Source organism: Rattus norvegicus, chromosome 14 (assembly GCF_036323735.1).
Source record: "Rattus norvegicus strain BN/NHsdMcwi chromosome 14, GRCr8, whole genome shotgun sequence".
NCBI classification, from domain to species: Eukaryota; Metazoa; Chordata; class Mammalia; order Rodentia; family Muridae; genus Rattus; species Rattus norvegicus.
This window is the reverse complement of record NC_086032.1, coordinates 101,828,673-101,843,550: the sequence shown is the minus strand read 5'-3', so window position 1 is coordinate 101,843,550 and position 14,878 is coordinate 101,828,673. Positions and strand designations below refer to the sequence as shown.

Here is a 14,878-nt window from a genome sequence, read left to right as displayed (position 1 = left end):
CCATGTGCCAAGCCAAACAAGTAAATAAAGATCTTTAAAATGTGAGAAAGGGGCTGGAGAGATAGTTCAGTGGTCAAGAGTACTGCTGGTCTTCCAGAGGACCTGGGTTTGACTCCCAGTGGCAGCTCCAGTCCATATGACTTCCATAGGTACACCATGGCGTGGTGTGTGTGGACACACACATACACACACAGATACCACACACACACACACAACAATAGTAAAGAATTTAACACATTTTATTTAAAAACTTTTTTTTACAAAGATTTATTTATTTCATGTATGTAGGTACCCTGTCACTCTCTTCAGACGCACCAGAAGAGGGCATCAGATCTCATTACAGATGGTTGTGAGTCACCATGTGGTCACTGGGATTTGAACTCAGGACCTTTGGAAGAGCAGTTGGTGCTCTTAACCACTGAGCCATTTCCAGCCTTTAAAAACTCTCTTGTACTAATTCTAGTTCCCTGTTAAAGCTTGAGCTTTTCATTTTTATCTCATTAATTCTCAAAGCTCTAGTTATTAAGAGCACAAGCCTATCTCTCATTACACGTGTGTGTGTGTGTGTGTGTGTGTGTGTGTGTGTGTGTGTGTGTGTGTGTGTACTGGTGCTGGACGGTGCACATGCACATGAGCATGTCAGGGGTCAGCCTGGGGCTGCCCCTCACAAGCTCCCCACTTGTTTCTCAGAGACTCTCTCATCTAGGACCTGGGACTCAATAATTACACTAAGCTGATTGGCCAGCCAGCTCCGTAAACCCTCTTGTCTCCTCCACCTCCCCAGTGCTGGGATCCCAAGCACAGGTCACCAGGTGCTCCTGGCTTGGTGTCTGGGTACTAGAGATCTTTTTACATGGGCATGGGGATCAAACTCGGGGCCTCAAGCTTGTGTAGCAAGCTCTTTACTGCCTGAGCCATCTCCCTACACATTTAAATTACTTCTCTTGTTAAAATACTACAAGAGCCCTTGTTTCATTTCAAAACATTCAAAAAGCCAAGTATTCTTTCCCTAACTTTGAAGATAGCACAGTATTTGGAGAAAGAATCAAAGAAGGTACATCTGTCCTTCTGTCCTACAGACATAAAACAGAACCCGTGCTGAAAATCTGACCAAATCACAGTGGGCAGTACGGCAAGCAACAGTCACAAGAGCCCTCTTTGGAGTGGGCAAGTTCAGAGTTAAATCCTAACTCTACTGTTCATCAGTAATGCAGCCTTCAGTCTCAGGTTCATCACAGAAACAGAGAGAAGCCTCGCCTTCTTGGAGGGTTGTGATGTCATAGTGAGATTGCCTTAGTGGCAGTGGCTTACCTTCATAAGAAAAGAGTTTTATCTTGCTAAAAAAAAAAAAAAAAAAATTTATCTCCTTAAAAACACAGCACTTAACGTTTTATATGTGACCTATGCTTTAAAAATTCACATAGGTATAAATCATACACAATTTACTATAATTATTATACATGACGTTCAGATACAATCATGACAGGATTACTAAATCTAAAGCACAGTGATTATATCAGTCAAAGCAAAACGGAAAAAATGTTTAAGAGATGGTTGGCAGGGCTTCTCTGTGTAACATGAAAACTCAATCAGAACTAGGAAGAGCCTAGATTAGAAGTTCCTTGTTGTGAGACTCAGTACGCGAGGCCCCAGTCCTAAGTTAATGCACCCAAACCCATGGCACAAGATTCTCCACAGTGGGCAGGGGCCATGTGCTACTGTGGTATCCGACAGAGCCACACTTAAGGGGTCTGCTCTGCCATGCTTCCCTTTCAATTCTATACAGTACAGGTTCTGACGAAGCATTCTAAAGCTGCTATGTGACAACTCTCAGGCACACACATGCAAACCAATGCAGGAGACCTCGCATTTAAGGGCTGTTTGTGTTCTCAATGCAGCCTGCATCCGTCCATCCACACAGTGGAAAACCATGGCAGCCATCTCCTCCCTCTTGTTCTTTCTCCACCCAGACCAGCTGGAGACAGGCCAGGAAAAAAGACAGGGCTGGACATGTATGTCTTTAATCATTTAAAACACATGCTCGACTGTGCTTTCAACTGTGTTCCTGGATCTGGGATATAGTGTATTTCCATGGAGGTCTAGCCCTACGTGACCACTGCTGGATTAGAACAAAGTTTAATACAAATATAAGAAAATACCCTAGACACTTGGAAGGAAGGAAGGAAGGGAGGAAGGAAGAAGGAAGGGAGGAAGGAAGAAGGAAGGAAGGAAGGAAGGAAGGAAGGGAGGGAGGGAGGGAGGGAGGGGGAGGGAAGGAAGGAAGGAAGGAAGGAAAGCAGGCAGGCAGGCAGGCAGGCAGGCAGACCCTAGTGAAGCCTGATGCTTTGTATACTTAAAATACGTTATAAAAACAATGTGAGTAGGTAAGAAAAGGTTATTCTCGGGCTGGAGAGATGGCTCAGTGGTTAAGAGCACCAACTGCTCTTCCTGAGGTCCTGAGTTCAATTCCCAGCAACCACATGGTGGCTCACAACCATCTGTAATGAGATCTGATGCCCTCTTCTGGTGTGTCTGAAGACAGCGACAGTGTACTTATATACAATAAATAAAATCTTTAAAAAAAAAAAAAAAAGAAAAGAAAGAAAGAAAAGGTTATTCTCATGGAGCCAAAATGGTCAGGTAAAGTCAAATACACTTTAAAAGAGCAAGAAAACACATTCAAATTCCAATAACCATAAGACCATCATAGGGCCTCTATGAGCTCTAGGCTTTCTTTTCAAATGAAGACACCATGCCTAGACAAGGAAGTGGCCACCATCCTTAAGGATGGAAAGCACAATTACTTTTTTGCCAATCCACACACTAGAGCTACATTAAACTTGAAGAGGGCCACCGAGACAGTTCAACAGGTAAAGGTACTTGTCTCTAACACGAGGACCAGAATCCAATCCCCAGGCCCATATGGTGGGAGAGAGCCGACTCCCACAAGTTGCCTTCTGACCAGTACATGGCATGCACACACATACACATGTACACTCAGAAATGACACATACATACATACATACATACATACATACATACATACATGTCATGCTGGTTTTAAAACAAATTGGCAAGATGGCTTGGTGGGTAAAGGTGCTTGCTGTGCAAGCCTGGCAGAGTGAGATGGGTCCCTGGAACCTATAGTAAGGTAGGAAAAAACTGAGTTTACAAGGTGTCCTCAAACATCCACACGCTGTGGCCTGGCTCCCTCCCCCAATGCAGAACGTGCAGGAACACACACCTACACACACACACACACACACACACACACACACACACACACACGCAGAGTGAGAACTTTCAAACTGTTAAAAGGCGACCACCCTAAATACCAAGATTGGGAACTCAGACTTTTTGGCAGACATTCTCAAAGGTAAGAATGGGTTTGCACCTGGAGAGGTGCGCTCACCAGGGCTGTGATAAATCACAACAGTGTATAAAACTATCAGCTTTTAAATCAGATGCCACAAAGAGCTAGGGAGCCATGTTCTACACGACTAGCAAGGTATCTTAAAACCCTGTGATTCCACGACTCTTACTATTTATTACTGCATTCTTACTTGTGTGTGCACGTGGGCATTTGTGCACGCCCTGGTGTACATGCTGCGGTCAGAGGTCAATTCTGTGAGCACTGGCTCTCTCCCTTCCACCATATGGGTCCACAGCACTGAGATCGGAGCTTGGCCTTGGGACCTGCGATAACTTGCTGAGTCACCTCACTGGCTTCTCCATGACTCTCAAAAGTACAAAACCGCACATGCTGGTAACCCACAGGGCAAGCTCTTGGAGGTACATCTTATAGAAGATGGATTTGGACAGCTGCATAAGTATACTTGTGTGCTATGAATATCTCTACAGTTGTAGCCTGGGAACAGGAAAGATGGTCCAGTGTAGAGGGCCGCTGCCACCACAAGATGGCGCTGGCTTCCACTGCGCCCCACGTGGAAGGCCAGGATAGCTTCCACCATTACAAGATGGCGCTGGCCCCCGCCGCACCAGCCGACTTCCTTTCAGGAAGTTAACTGTGTGCGCATGTGCAAGAGTGCCTTCGTGCCAGGTCTTTGCCCACTCCGGGGCATGCCTAATGAGATCATGGGTAAGCGACCAATCAGGTGTGGATGCGCCGCGCTAGGGTGTATATAAGCCGCGCCATGCGGGCGCGTGGGGCTCTCCTTAAGATTTCAATAAAAGTTTTTGCTACAGCAAGGACTCTTATGTCCCCGCGTGTTTTCTTGCCAGCGAGAGGGCACGCGTGGGACATTTGGTGCCGAGAACCCGGGATAAAAAACGCCACACCATCGCCAGGCGCCGAGAGGGAGTCCTCCGTCCGCGGAGAGAATCCAGAAGCGGCAGGAATTGAGGTAAGCTCCGAGAGACATGATAATTTCCGAATTGTTTGATCTTGACCTATCGTATCTTTCTCCTTCTGCTGAGGGTGCTGTTGAGGCCTCTATTACATGGTAGTCTGAGGCCGGGAATGTTAGGAATTTGGCAGATGGTTAAGGATTGTTTAGGTAAAGACATTTTTCGTCCTATAATAGCGGCAGGCCAAGAGGCCCTGGACAAAATTCAGGAAAGCATGTCAGAAACGGAGCGTAGTGAAAGGTTGCAACGAAAAAATGATACTGATCGATCTCAAGCACCAGGCCCCTCTGCGGTCTTACCACCGTCAGAGGTGATAGTATGGGGAAAGGACACCCCGGGGACAGTGGCCACCTCGGCTACTGAGGGAGGGACCCTGAATAAAAAAGGGGGCCCCCCTGCTAAGATTAAATTAAATAAACAGGGAAAGGAGGAGAAAACCCCGAAAAAAAGCCTTTATCCGGTAACGGAGTTAGAGGTTTTGGGGCTTGATAGTTCAGAAACAGACGAGCTTGGCTCCTCTGAGGAAGAGGATTTAGAAGATGAGGCAGCTCGCTATGAAGAAGAAAGATATGGGCCTAGGTGGAGAGCCACTGTGAAGAAACCGAAAGTTATGGATCCTTCGTGGACAAGGCTGGTAATTTTGTTTATTTTTTTCTTTGTGTGGGAAGCCATTACAGCCGTTAGGACAGGTCAGAGGGTCCTTACAGAGCAACAAGAAAGTATGTCGGAGGGAGAAAAGGTCTCTAAAGAAAAAACGAAAAGAAAAGGAGATAAAAGGAACACAGTATTTTGGGAGAAAAATTTTGTCTTTGTGCTGGTAAAAGGTGTGATCAGGCTCTATAAGCTTTGCAGAGTCATACTGATTAGGCTTGATAGAGGCAGACCGCCTGAAAATTTATTCAGGAGAATCAAACAAAAGGACATCTCAATGCCCATGCACAGCTTGATGGAGTTAATGTAATTGGGTTGTGAGTGGAAATACTCAGGACTGTGTTTCACTTCCATACCATTTGTGAATGTCAGTTGTGCTGCTCAGATATCTTGTAATATATCTCAGTATCTTACAGGAATTGGGTTTCAACACATTGATGGACTAGTCCAGGAATTGAGACAATCCATCGTCCATACTGACTCCACTCAAGTGGATAGTCACTGTGAACACCATCTGGTTTTTTCCCTCTTTGTCTATTGTCTGTCCTTGGTGCACCAGGATGTCCCCATGTCTGTCAGTTTATGTCTGTGGTTCTTGCTTCTCGTTGTTTAAATGTTTTATGTTTCATGTTCAAAAGAAAAAATGGTAAAAACTTTATCTGCTGGTCGTTCACACCTTGATTTGGTTTTAACTCATTTCAAAAGGGAACAAATGAATAAAAAAACCAGTTTCAATCAGGCCTTTAGAGCCCTACACCTGCAGCCAGGAGTCTAGGTTAGCTGGAGAAGCTGCCCAGAGGCTAAGCGTCTGCACGAGATGATCTTAAAGGCGCCAGCAGCTTCTCAGCTTCTTTGGTACAAGAGCTGAGAGCTGTTTCTCTTAAAGAAATCCCTGACGTATTATTTGACTCAACAGGTGACAAGGTGCTTCTCTTAAAATCATAGCTAAAAAGGTAAAAATGGTGTTTGGTCTAAATATTAAAGATATGTGTAGCCACTTCAATTTTGTTTCTGATTGGTTTTAAATGTGTAAATATGCTCTACTTGCCTTGGTTATGGACTATTGGCTTTCAAGTTATTGGATATGGTTAAAAAGGTATAATATTGGTAACAGAAAGTTGACATAAAGCTGGTAATTTGGATGAAGTCATTCTAGACAACATGTGGCATGAGCCAACCCAGGGAAACAGGTTTAAATTGAGATAATATTTTTATGGAATTCTTATCCTAGAAACCAGGCTTCTAAAAGAATTTAGGACAATGTCTCTTTGTTGAGGTACTGGAGACTACACCATCGTGCGTTCATATGTAGGAATTGACAGTCAAACTTTGTACTAGATTGTTGGAGGTCGAGTTTTGCTTTCCTAGTTGTGGTTTGCCCTGAGGCTATCTGTATTTTAATGCTAATTCCACTGCCCCAAGGACAGCTGCCTAGTCATGTACTCAGAACTCAGGTGACCTTGTGGTTGTGCTCTGGTGTTACAAGGAGAACTTAAAGATTGTGATTAAGGATTGCCAGTGTTACACTGACTAACTCAAACTTATTTTTAATTAAGAAAAAATCAAACAGGTAGAGATTGTTACAAGATTTATGAAAGATTGATGAGGTTTTAGAACTTGTGAGAACATTACAGCCAGTCTGTTTACTCCAGCTGCCATTTCAAGATAGATTTAGAGGATTGATTTTGAGTTTTCATTTCGTGAGCCTGCTTATAATTTTAGAGAGCCCATAGAGTGATATCATTAAGAATGGCTAATAGCCTTATATTATGTAATTTTGTTGCTTCTTCGATGTAAGAAGTTAGAACCTTAAATCTTTCAGTGTATATGGAAATTTTTACTACAAACCTTTGCTCTCAAAATGAGCTTTTATATTTGGGGAGTAGCTGTTACACTACTCCAAAAAAAAAAAAAAAAGAATATTTAAAGCTAATTTTCAGCTTCTAAGGATATGTTAATTGGCTAAGTACCTCACCCTACCAGAGGACTTAGGTCTTTGTTATGCACATTGGAGATAAAGCTTCAGCTGTGTTAATACAGAATTGTAGGCTAGAGTCATGGAAGTATTTTAAAAAGAAACCTGGTGAAACATATCTTATTCCAAACAACAGTTAATTGGTTATTACAAAATACTGATATTTGGCCTATTACATATACAAATTTTTCAGGCAAAATTGATAATTTTACTTTTTAGATGCTTTTGTACTTCCTGTATATTTGTGCATGCAACCCATAGGAAATGCGCTTACTGTATTTATAGGTGGTTCATCTAATGAAAAGGCTACATGTATGATTGGATCACTTGTTTATTCTCTTGAGTTTCTGTTGCTTCAACACAGACTATTAAATTCCGGGCTTTAGCCACTGTTTTTAAATCAAGCTTTCAATTCATATACTGATAGCCAATGTGTGGCTTGTGGTTTACAATTGATTTCAATTACTTAATGCTTTATTAGAGGCAAGTTTTCTACGTGAAATCAGTGAGTGATTTCAGTGTAAATTGTCTGACAACTCACTGTCCTTTCAGTGCTCTGGCTCAGACAACTAAACAAAACCATAGACCGAGCTCTTTAAAAATGGTAATGGAGTTGATAACACACCCTCATGAAAAGAGGAAGACTCCATTTGCTTACTTTCAACTCCCAGCCTCACCCTGCCAGCTCAGGGATTTCTAGTAAGACTGAAATTGGACAATATTTACAAGATTTGACATTTCTAATTAATGCTTATGTTTAGGTAAATAAAGTTTGTGAAGTGCTAGAGAAATGGCTTAGTGGTTAAGAGCACTAAGTACTGTTCCTTTATAGGACATTTAAGAACTCAAACTGGATTGCCTGGGCTCCTTAACAAGGGAGGGCAATGATACCAGACAGATTATAGTTCTTACATAGGAACAATTAGTCAAAAAATCTCATTCTTTATATATCCAAAACAATAATGCTGGATGGAGACAATAATTTGGTATACAAGTCAATCTATAAATACAAGTGCTCAGTGTCCTCAATTTAATCCTCGAGGACTTACCTTAATAAATAATATCCTTACTATATCTTAATAAATAAATAGGGGGGAGTTATCCCTGTATGCTAAATAATGCTCTTTTTATTTCAATTTTAAAATTGGGATGCCAAAGTTTATGGCACCCTACAACTAGGCATACTTCTGCCTAGGTGAAATAGAGAGATCCACATATTGACATGATCCTGTCCAGATATTTTATATGGGGAAGAGGGAATGTTTGTGTTTTTTCTACAGGATGCTACAAGAGTGTGCCAGCTGCCTGAGTGGTTGCTGAGACTTGCTGATCCTGGTAACATTAAGATTCAGCTTTCGTGGTTCGGGTCCCTGGAGTCATTCCTCCGCCCTGAGAGGAAGATGAAAGATTCCCCCTCCTCATTTGTCATCACAGAGATTTTGCCGTTGCTGCAGTCAGTGTTACCGCTGCGTGTGTCCCGTCCCACTATGGCCCGCTCTCTGACCCTCTGTGCACTGCTGCTTGCTTGAGAAGACTGGACTCCATTACCCCTGTCCTCCTCATTCCCCTGGTGACTTTTGCTGCCTTAACTGGTGTTGTCATTTTACAGACTGCAGCTTCACAGGAATGCCACCTGCGTAAAGCTGCTGTGGACTGGGGAACTCTGCCCTGGTTGTACAGATCTCAGAAATGGTTCCATTGCCTGCTGGTTGTTCCAGAGATCCTGAACTGTCCTGGAAAAGAAGACCTTGACACTTTCGCTGCTATTGTAGCAGCCATTACTGCTGCAGACATTGTATCTGCAGTGTCTGGAGTTATCCTCCCCCAATCTATTGTTAGACAAGCACAGCGGGTAAACTTTCTGGAGTAGTTACTAACGATTGGGAATTCTAAAATTTTATTATAGGAGCGGCTTGACTACGGCCCTTGGAGGTAACAGCTGAAGAGGACCAAATGAGGTGCCCACTACTTATCGGGAGTGGCTCTGTTTGGTGCAGCCCTATGCTGTGGATTAGTGTTCATGCTATGGTTGGTTTGCAAACTCAGATCTCAACAAAAACGTGACAAGGCCGTTATCACTTGTGGCCATTGAACAAGTGGCCTCCCCTGGAATTTGGTTATCTATGCTCAGTTCTCTGCTCTTGCACCCCATGGATCTGTGGATCCATTGCACTGGGATGAGAGAGACTCTCTCTCGGTATCTGAGTTCTCTGCTCTTGCACCCCATGGATCTGTGGATCCATTGCACTGGGATGAGAGAGACTCAATGATCCTTTGATGAGCCCTTCCACATCGCTGAGGTTTCCTCATTGCACGTGATAGGGTGATCATGATGTTATAAAATAAATGATTTGTTATAATATAAATAATAAGGGGGAGATGTAGAGGGCCGCTGCCACCACAAGATGGCGCTGGCTTCCACTGCGCCCCACGTGGAAGGCCAGGATAGCTTCCGCCATTACAAGATGGCGCTGGCCTCCGCCGCGCCAGCCGACTTCCTTTCAGGAAGTTAACTGTGTGCTCATGTGCAAGAGTGCCTTTGTGCCAGGTCTTTGCCCACTCCGGGGCATGCCTAATGAGATCATGGGTAAGCGACCAATCAGGTGTGGATGCGCCGCGCTAAGGTGTATATAAGCCGTGCCATGTGGGCGCGTGGGGCTCTCCTTAAGATTTCAATAAAAGTTTTTGCTACAGCAAGGACTCTTATGTCCCCGCGTGTTTTCTTGCCAGCAAGAGGGCGCGCGTGGGACAGTCCAGTGGGCAAGAGCACTTGCTGTGCAAGTAGGAAAAAAAAGTCCAAACCCCTGCACCTATTTAAGAAGCCAACTACGCTGCATATGAATGGGAGCCTCAGTCCTGTGGGGCTGGTGCTTGCTAGCTGTCGCCTAGCTTCAGGGTCGGTGAGCGACTATCTCAAGGCACAGACAGGGCAGGGAGTTAATGGTAGTTCTCCTCTGGAGTGCACTCACGGGCTGTGTGTAGCTGCATACCGCATATACACAGTTGCAGTTGGTAAGGCTGAGAGTGCCTGCCGGTAAAATTCTTGCCACCAAAGCATGAGGACATGAGTTTGAGCCCCACTGTTATAAAAAGCCAGGCCTGCTGACTTACAATGGTGACAAGTGGGTTCCTGCCACTCAGGCCAGCCAGCCAGCTTAGCCAAAATGGCAAGGCCCAGGTCAGTGAGAGAGACCTGTCTCAAGTTCCAGATGAACTCCAACGTTGGCCTCTGGCTTCAGCATAAGTACACATGCACACATGCATGCACATAATAAAACCACGACTCTTTAGACTAAGTAAGGACTTTAACAGAGGACGATTTTACCAAAGAATCCAACTCAGAAAAATCCAAGGATCTGTAAATACATGCAAGACTTCGAGTATGTGCTTCTAGTTCTTTTTTCCTTTGTTTTATCACTGTATAGCCTTGGATAGCTTTGAACTCGCGATCCTCCCAGCCTCTTGACTGCTGGGTTAAGAATTACACTATGCCAAGTGAGTATGTGCATTCTTAGGACAAAGTAACCCATTATTTTCTTCAGACCCTAAATAAGATCAACGGATCCGAACTGGTAAGGAGACCACAAATTTAAATAAAACAAATGTTTAAAAATACTAATTTATGAAATTTTAAGAAAAGATAATTTCTTAAGTAAAAAAAAGTGCTGTACTTTTACTCTTGACTAATTGGGAATATTTAATGGAAAGCACAGAGACAAGAAATACTTGGATCTGACAAACAAAACCCCAACTATACCATATGGCACCTGGAGCAGAGGGAGCTTCGTATAGTCTAGCATTCATGACACACTGTAACTCATTTAAGGCCAGTAGGGTGAGCAAAGGGGTCAGCATACACTAGCTGTAGGATGGGAATGAACCAAAGTACAATATCGCCCTCTGCTGGACTCAGCTGGTTAAGATAAACCTCAAAGAATCAGCAAGACTTTTCCCAGTTCAGTCTGGGGTATCCTAGACAGCAATGTCAGCATCATGTTGAGGTGTGGCTTTACAGCAGCAACAAAGTCTACCTGGATTAGGCCCACAGCACAGGGAGGAACCGGGAACAGTGCTGCAGCCCAGGACAAACGCTCATGATGGAGAAGGTCACAGGCTAAAATGGAGAGCTGCCACTGCTCATTAAACAGTTATGTGTCTCTTGAAACGACTTCCAAACACATGTTTACGTCCAGACTGCTGCTCGCAGCCTCGCTGATGGCAGGTAATGTCCCTGTTGCAATTGCATAGACTTGCCACCCAATTTCTGAGAATAACTGTCTACTGTGTGGCATAGTACCCAAGGCTCAGTCAGACACGGAAGATAGTCACCACTTACATTGCCCTCCCCTCCGAGGCCCCAGGAACATCACAGAAGGGGCAGGAGAGGGTAGCATATGGTGTAGCCACTTCCTCTGGGCTGAAATATCCTCTCATAGAAGGGGCACGACACTCATGAGGCTCATGGAACTTACAGGAGGGCTGGCAAAAGTCTCAGCAGCTGAAGGGATTTGTGGCCAAGTCAGACAACCATCTTGATCTCTAGTACTCACACAGTTTAAGGAAATAACCAACTACTGTAAGCTGTCCTCTGACTTCCACAGACACACTGTGACAAATGCTACACACACACACACACTCTCTCTCTCTCTCTCTCTCTCTCTCTCTTCCCCCCTCCTTCTCTCCCTGCTCCCCCCCAAATATTTTAAAAGAAACAGTAACCTCACAGTTCTCAGAAAACTCACAAAAGTCCCAAGACTCACAAGGTCCCCCTCAGCCCACCAGGGATTAGATGAAGAGTAAACAAGCAAGAAAGACAAGAGACTCTTAGGTGAGAAGCCAGGCACAGGCTGGACAGGGATTCCATGAAGCACCTCTCACGGGATGTGACAAAGACCTGGGATAAGGGAGGCACCCAAGAATCAGTGGGGGTGAACTTTACAGCATTGGGGATATGGAACCTGAAAAGGCCACCTCCTGTAGCCAGGCAGGACCCCCAGTGTTGGGGACAACATACGATGACACGGACTGCCAGCAATAGGCCAGGATGGAGACATCTCAGAAGCCTGTGGCAGCTCCTTGTAAAAACTGGTTGTCCTGACTTCTACACAGGTACACACTCACACACACTCATGTATACGCATATGCACAAATAAAGCAAAATAGAAATATAAAAAGAATCAAGAGTATTAATTCCTCAAAGTGTAGTCTTTGTAATACTAGCACGGGTCAGTTTGCTGTTTAGAATGCAAATTCCTAAGCCCAACCTGACCAAATACAGACAAATCTCTGGGACAGTGTCTGGGAAACTCTTTAGGCTAGGCTCAAATACCTGGCGGCCCTTCTGCCCAGCTCCTGAATACTGGGATTACAGGCAGGAGCCACCATGCCTACCTAGGAATACACCTTATATATGTTGAGAGTTTAGGGACCTGTATCTAGAAGACACTTCAAATAAAAAGTTCTCAAATTATGTACTGTTAGCTAAATGTGATTTTTATCAATGTAGCCTTTTAAACTGGGTGACAACCACATCTGGTGTCATATAATTGAATGTGGAGGGGTTACAAGAAAAAAACCGACAGTGGTAAAAGGTGTCTGAATGTGCAACAACCAAACTTAATTCAAAATCACCTGTGTAATGAATCTGAGACACATCTGGCCATGCTCGCTCACGTCCCATCATGCAACACTGCAGCCTTGGTTCTGCACACACAACATGCCCAGGCTGGCCTCAAACTCCTCACTATCCTGCTTCCACACCCAGTGCTGAGGTTACAAGTGTGAGCCTTTATACCAAGCTTGCATCCCCATTTTTGTTTTTTAGAAATTAGAAATCCCTAGCATACACTTCACACATGCTCTGAAGTGTGCAATGACCTTACCTCTCTCACAGACAGCTGCGGTGGGAAGGACACAGATAAAACCACGCTGGTGAATTCAAACCCAGAGGCTTCAACCTTTTGGCACACCTAGAAGAGTATTACAAACAGGTAAACCCCCAAGAATTTCTGAAAATGGGGCTCTAATAATGAAAGTTCTCCAGGAGCCAACACCGGATGGCTTCCTGGCCCTCAGTCAGGAGTCGGGGGCTGAGGCTCAGCGGTGCTGCACTTGCCTAGCACGTGCCAGGCCAATCTCTAGCTCGGCCCCAAACGAAGGCAATCAAGAAACGTCCACATCTGAGTAGCTCGAGCTTGTCATAAACATCTTGAGGTTAAGTGACCTGTACAACTGACAGTTTCAGGATAACACGCTGGATGTCAGTTTTTATTAATTCTGCAGTATGTGGATACAACGATTTCAGAATAGTTGGCCTTTTTTAATGAAGAGATGTTAGTGACCCCCTGGACTAAGGCAAGCAGGTGTGAACGGTGGTGTTCAGGAGCGGTTACGGCTGACCCCACCTGTCGTCACAGCTCTGCTGAGGAATGGATGTTTACCTCTGTGATAAAGTCCTTCTCGCAGAATCCCTGAAGAATCCCTAAGCAAACATTGCACACTCTCCAATTTGAAGGCTTCGTGGCCGCCATGTTTTCATCTTCAGTAACAGAGACGCCCTCCTCTCCATTTGCACTCAAAGTATCAACCCCATCTTCGTGTAGACGAATCTTCTTCAACGGTGGGTCTGGACCTTCCAGAATTAACTCACGGTTCTCAGATTCCAGAAATGTTTGTAGATCATCGAGCAACTCCTGAAAAGTTAGTAAGAGAAAAAGCAATGACATTTTAAAGTGGCTCTGAGGGTCTCACAATGAAGCATGAAAGTCAGCCAAGAGCCATGAACCCCCTTTTTGTTTGCTTGCTTTGTTTAATCAGTAGTGACTGACCTTCCCAATAGAACCAACAGCCAGATTTGTAATCTTGTTGGGGAACCTTTCTCCTTAAAGTCAGGGTTTTAGCTTCACTGATTTATGAAATTCTTTTGGAAAAAACATTCATATGCAGTAGGCATTTGATTAGTGCATGGGTTAACTACACTAATAATAAATTCAGTCACCAGTAATGGATGATGTCACTGGTCTTGCACAAAGGACCTGCCTGCCTCTGAGCACTGGTATGAAAGGACTGCCTGCCTTGCATGCCACAGATCCCAGCCCTCTAGAGCCCACAGAGCAGGCTCGGGCAGAGGCAGCAGATAGCTGCTGAGTTCAACCCACCCAGGGCTACCAATGAGGCACTGTCTCAAAACAAGATGTAGATAAGACTAATTGCAGGCCTCACAGGTCGGCCGGGGCTCACACATCACGGGTTCATATCAACTGAGGAGTAACCAACTGAGTACAGCACTGACTTTCTAGGAATCCAACACACATGTACATACTATCTTATATAGTTAGACATGAGCACACACAAGTACATACTATCTTATTTAGCTAGACATGAGCACAAACATGAACATACTATCTGATATAGCTAGACATGAGCACACACATGTATATACTATCTATCTGATATAGCTGGGCATGAGCACAAACATGGACATACTATCTTATATAGTTAGACATGAGCACACACATGTTCATACAACTTCTATAGCTAGACAAGAACACACACATGTACATACTATCCATCTTATATAGCTAGACACGAGCACACACATGAACATACTTATATAGCTATACATGAGCATACACATGTACATACTATCTGATATAGCTAGATATGAGCACACACCTGTATATATTATATAGCTAAAATGAGCACACACATGTACATAGCTATACATGAGCACATACATGTACATACTATCTATCTTATATAGCTAGACATGAGCACACACATGGAAATACTGTCTTATATAGTTATACATGAGCACACACACACCTGGGGGGCAGGTATAGCTGATTTTTATTCTTGCTAAGTTATTTAACAACGTCCTAAGCA

The 14,878-nt window shown here is 44.1% G+C and overlaps 1 protein-coding gene across 7 annotated transcripts in view; it reads right to left on the bottom strand.

Annotated features, from left to right (window-relative positions):
• The window catches only part of Pus10 (pseudouridine synthase 10), a 62,663-nt gene that overhangs the window by 41,637 nt on the left and 6,148 nt on the right, over positions 1 to 14,878 (bottom strand). For all 7 annotated transcript variants that reach the window (XR_010057371.1, XR_010057372.1, NM_001401164.1 and 4 more), the window contains exons 3-4: positions 13,435 to 13,686; positions 12,877 to 12,963 (exon numbers count right to left, since the gene is read on the bottom strand). Coding sequence is in view for 5 of the 7 variants with exons in the window: in NM_001401164.1 (NP_001388093.1) it covers positions 12,877 to 12,963; positions 13,435 to 13,686 (339 nt within the window). In the remaining 2 variants the exon portion in view is untranslated. The remainder of the gene's footprint in view (positions 1 to 12,876; positions 12,964 to 13,434; positions 13,687 to 14,878) is intronic.